We start from the raw sequence: 4,155 nt of genomic DNA on the forward strand, positions 1-4,155 counted from the left end.
GGTAAAGTAGCCATAAAAACTTCATAACTTCAACCCAGGATCTACCGTAGTAAGCTTACTATTATATACGCTAAGAAATAAAACTATAAATATATTAATTTTTGTTCTAAATGCTCCGTCCGTATTACGCAATAGATTTAAGTTATGATTAAAAGTATCTAAGTTAGAAAGATACTGAGTAGTGACGTTCTATAATCGTTACGCACACGCCGAACACCTGCCTGCGACCCGACGCCGCGCTCCAATTATGCCAATATATTCAACTACGTCGGGATAGTCAAGTGCATCATATACCGCAGTAATTAAATAACAATATTTATAGGTGACGTTTTTTTATTATGACTATTAAGATCGGTATATAATTTTGCTAATTATTTATTACGCATATCAATGTACTTTACAATTATGATATTTTCAATAGTTTTATGTACGGAATAAAATTATTATACTTTGTATTTCAATTGGACTTTCTAAGTACGTTAAGTTTTTAAATATCATATTATATTTTTGCAGAAAGCTTTCTTCATAACAATAAATACTTTTTAGATATAATCTTTGTTAGCTATATCTTCAGTAATATGTTTTAGAACTAAGAATTATAATTATTTTGGAATGCTTTCTATGTTCCCACGTGCACCTGCTCTATGGTGCGTAGGCGCGTAGTTGCCATCATCCTCCTTGACAGGAAAGGATAATTTTAGCCAGTTGCTTGATTATGATAGAGCCGATTATAAAATCTATCAGGTGCTCACTTAATACCTCTAAGAGTTTTACTTTATAACGTACGACGTGCACGACGGACGTATACTCATCGGCAGTATTTTTCTAATAAGCAGCAACAAGCTTATTTCATTAAAAAAACATGCGCTCTAAAATCATTAACGCAATATAAGTTTCGAGAACATTTACAGCGTCCATTCTGCCTAACGATGTCTAAATAGATCATACCGGCGAATCTCGTCCACCGAACATGGTAATCGACAGGATAATTATGCGTAACAACGTGCAACAATAGCGGCGCGAGTTGTGCTAGCTCTATGGCATAATAAGAGCCGGCGTATTTTGATCAACGTGCAACAAGTAGCAGAGCGGCGGGCGGGGAGGGCCGGCGCGGCCCGTGCGTGCGCGCGCGCCCGGCACGCGCCCCACCGCCGCCGCGCGCCGCTCGCGCTACTTAGTGTCGGGGGTGCGCGCCACCTCCGCCAATCCACCGGCAACCTCCGCGGCACGCACACGTGCGCTCGACTTGACCTACTATCGACAGTTTTACGTTCGCGATGCCCATGGCGGCGATACACGCATACCAAAATCTCGGCGTTAACCAAAAGCTAACGCAATTACAGAGTCCTGCGCCCAGACGTCTGGCGCCAGCTCCAGTTGATACGGCGCGCTGTAAAAAGACATCTTATATTCATCAATCTTTTCCGATTCAACCTGCATCTGTGGCTCGAAGAAATGCAAGGGAAAGAAACAGAGTGAAACAAGTTAACAATGGATTTGCAGCACTTCGGCAGCACATTCCCTCCGGTGTCACCGCTGCCTTGGCAGGTGGGAGAGGATCTTCGAGAAAATTGAGCAAGGTTGATACTTTGAGACTTGCTGTTGAATACATAAAGAGCTTAAAACGTTTATTGGAAGAAAGTGAAGAGGGGTGTCCGGAAACCCAAATGAGCTTAGCTTTGAATGGCAATGGACCGCAAACACCCCCTTCATCAGAAGAATCTCACTCACCTGCGCCCTCGCTGTTATCAGAAAGTTCTGCGGGGCCCAACTGTCAAGATGCCTATGATTCCTATGAGCCGATGAGTCCAGAAGATGAAGAATTACTTGATGTAATTTCATGGTGGCAGCAACAATGACTTAAGGTGGGTTTCATTTTATTATGATACATTTTATATTGTAACTAAACAGTTACTAAAATGAATTACATTAAACGTTCATGTAAAAGTTCAAATGACCGTGAAAATCCATATCTTCCTTAGCTTAAGTGTAAGATAAGTGAGCAAGGTTACAAAAAAAATATGATAAAAGATATGTATTATCAAATCTTTGAATGAACCTTTAAGTTTGTTGGCTTAAGGCACCGATGCTTTGATAGTTACAAATTCTTATCACTTGGTTTGCATTTTCGTCGCGACGTTGTTGACTCAGTCGTTATCAGTGTATCGTCGTATTTTATCAAATAAGGCATATTTTTGGTTATAATTATTTGCGGAGTTTGATCTCGTATAAAAAGCTCAGGTAAATATTAAAATATGCTAAGCTCTTTGTCCTATTCGTCAGTCACGGTTACCTACCGGGTCAGGTCTATGCTTTTATGTTGCACAATTTGAAAGGAGATTTAGGATCCTTTGCCGTAGAGCCAAAAGGTAAACACATACTCTTTTATAGCTGCGCATTGAACCGTCGCTTAGGCTTTATTCTATCTATTCATTGTTAGATAACGTTGGCAAAAAATAATGTCTTTGACAAAAGTGAATCTTGAATTATGTCTTTTATAAAAACTTTTATAGCTAGGTAGATTTTTTTTATAACTCGCGTTTTAATATCCAATGGTAACAAAATCAGGTTTAATAAGTCCCATTGGGCCCGCATGTTACACTTCTCTAGTCGACTAGCAATTACTTCTAACTCTTGTGGTTCATCCCGCATGTGAGAAAATTGCACATAAAAAGGAATGTATTCTAATAGAAACAGGTCCTCGGAGATCGTCCTGATTTGTAACAAGTGGGAACAGGTTTCAATTTCAACTTTTGTTTATTTATCTCCAATCGACACGGAGCATCCGGTCAGTTAAGCTGACACATTTCGCCATATGGTCCATCTTCGCAGATCACGTTAAATCTGGTAGCGCCATTGAAAAACTTTAAATTAAAACTCGCAAAAAATATTAGCCCACTTCGCCGCCCATTAATTTATTGTGCCGGAAGACGAAATCTCAAGAGGAAATAGAAGGGCGACGAGGGAAGCACACGTGTTACAATATTTGCTAAGCACTGAGCAAACATCTGGTGATATCAGCTGGATTTTCATGGGAATTGTACCTATATGACATTATAAAGTCAAGTTTCGGTTTCTAGTGATTTCTTCAACATGTTTTATTAAATGAAATTTCTTTTTTTCCAGGTATCGTGATTTACGGTGATCAAAGTGCGGCTATTGAGCGGCTTGCTGATTGTGAAAAAATCAAGCATTCGCTTGAAGAAGGCTTCGAACGTCGGAGCGCGAGGGACTCTGAGAGAACCTCTAATTAAGCGCAATCAGTATATTCCTAATGAGAGGGGATAATGGTGGACTGTAACGACCTCATCGATGCATTCCGCCGAGCGACTGAGGATCCGAACACTGCTTACATTTCATACGTGTATGAGATAGTAGTACCAAGACTGAAACGATAATAATTTGTTCCATTTAAGCATTTAGATATTTAGCAGAAGACTCGATTACGCTGTGCCTTATTATAGCCTTGTCTTAGCTTCCAATACGATTTATATTTAAGTTAAGTTTTAATATTCTATCTAGTCATTATTTTTAATGTAGTTTATAATGTACAGATATATTAAGAGAGAACTGAGATTGCGGCGTTTCCGTACATTTGACTCTACATTTACAAATCAACGAATCCACTAAATGATATTTTTTATCTTATTTGAAAGTATGAACTATACCGAGACAAAGACTTTTAATGTATATTATTAAGTTCTAGCACCCTAAGACAGATTCCTAATAATTTAAGATTTTATATGTCGTTGTTAATACTGAGGAAGAAATCCTCAAAACAACCAATAAGGTTGGACTGTAAATAAATATATAAAATATTTTATAAAACGTATACTGGTTTATTTTATACCTGCCTCAATATAATTTGCAACTTTTCAATAACATTCCAACATTGAAATACAAACACACGATTACCCAATCAGTTCATCAATCAAATTATTATGCTTTAATTTAATGACCATATTAAATGGTGATCACCTGTTCAAAATAGAGATTGTACCAAGAAGTATTTTCTACCATTTAAATAAGGTAGACGAGTTAAATTATTCTATATATTAGTACATCTACCATATGATACTAGTTATAAGGGCTTAGGTACATCATATTGAGTAACTTTAGGCAATGCTGAAATTATTTACGAGATTTAATTAAAGT

At 37.8% G+C, this 4,155-nt stretch overlaps 1 protein-coding gene across 1 annotated transcript; it reads left to right on the forward strand.

The window, feature by feature from the left end:
- Window positions 1-1,212: 1,212 nt before the first annotated feature.
- LOC125077759 (achaete-scute complex protein T3-like) lies at window positions 1,213-3,793 on the forward strand. The gene is made up of 2 exons (XM_047689802.1): window positions 1,213-1,865; window positions 3,127-3,793. Exon 1 carries the CDS (start codon window positions 1,278-1,280, stop codon window positions 1,857-1,859), a length of 582 nt encoding a protein of 193 aa, XP_047545758.1. The 5' UTR covers window positions 1,213-1,277; the 3' UTR covers window positions 1,860-1,865; window positions 3,127-3,793.
- The last annotated feature ends 362 nt before the right edge of the window (window positions 3,794-4,155 follow it).

Source organism: Vanessa atalanta, chromosome 4 (assembly GCF_905147765.1).
Source record: "Vanessa atalanta chromosome 4, ilVanAtal1.2, whole genome shotgun sequence".
In the NCBI taxonomy this organism is placed as follows: domain Eukaryota; kingdom Metazoa; phylum Arthropoda; class Insecta; order Lepidoptera; family Nymphalidae; genus Vanessa; species Vanessa atalanta.

Coding starts and splice junctions, on each gene's coding strand:
- LOC125077759 (XM_047689802.1), top strand. CDS start 1,278: ATGCCCATGGCGGCGATACACGCATACCAAAATCTCGGCGTTAACCAA.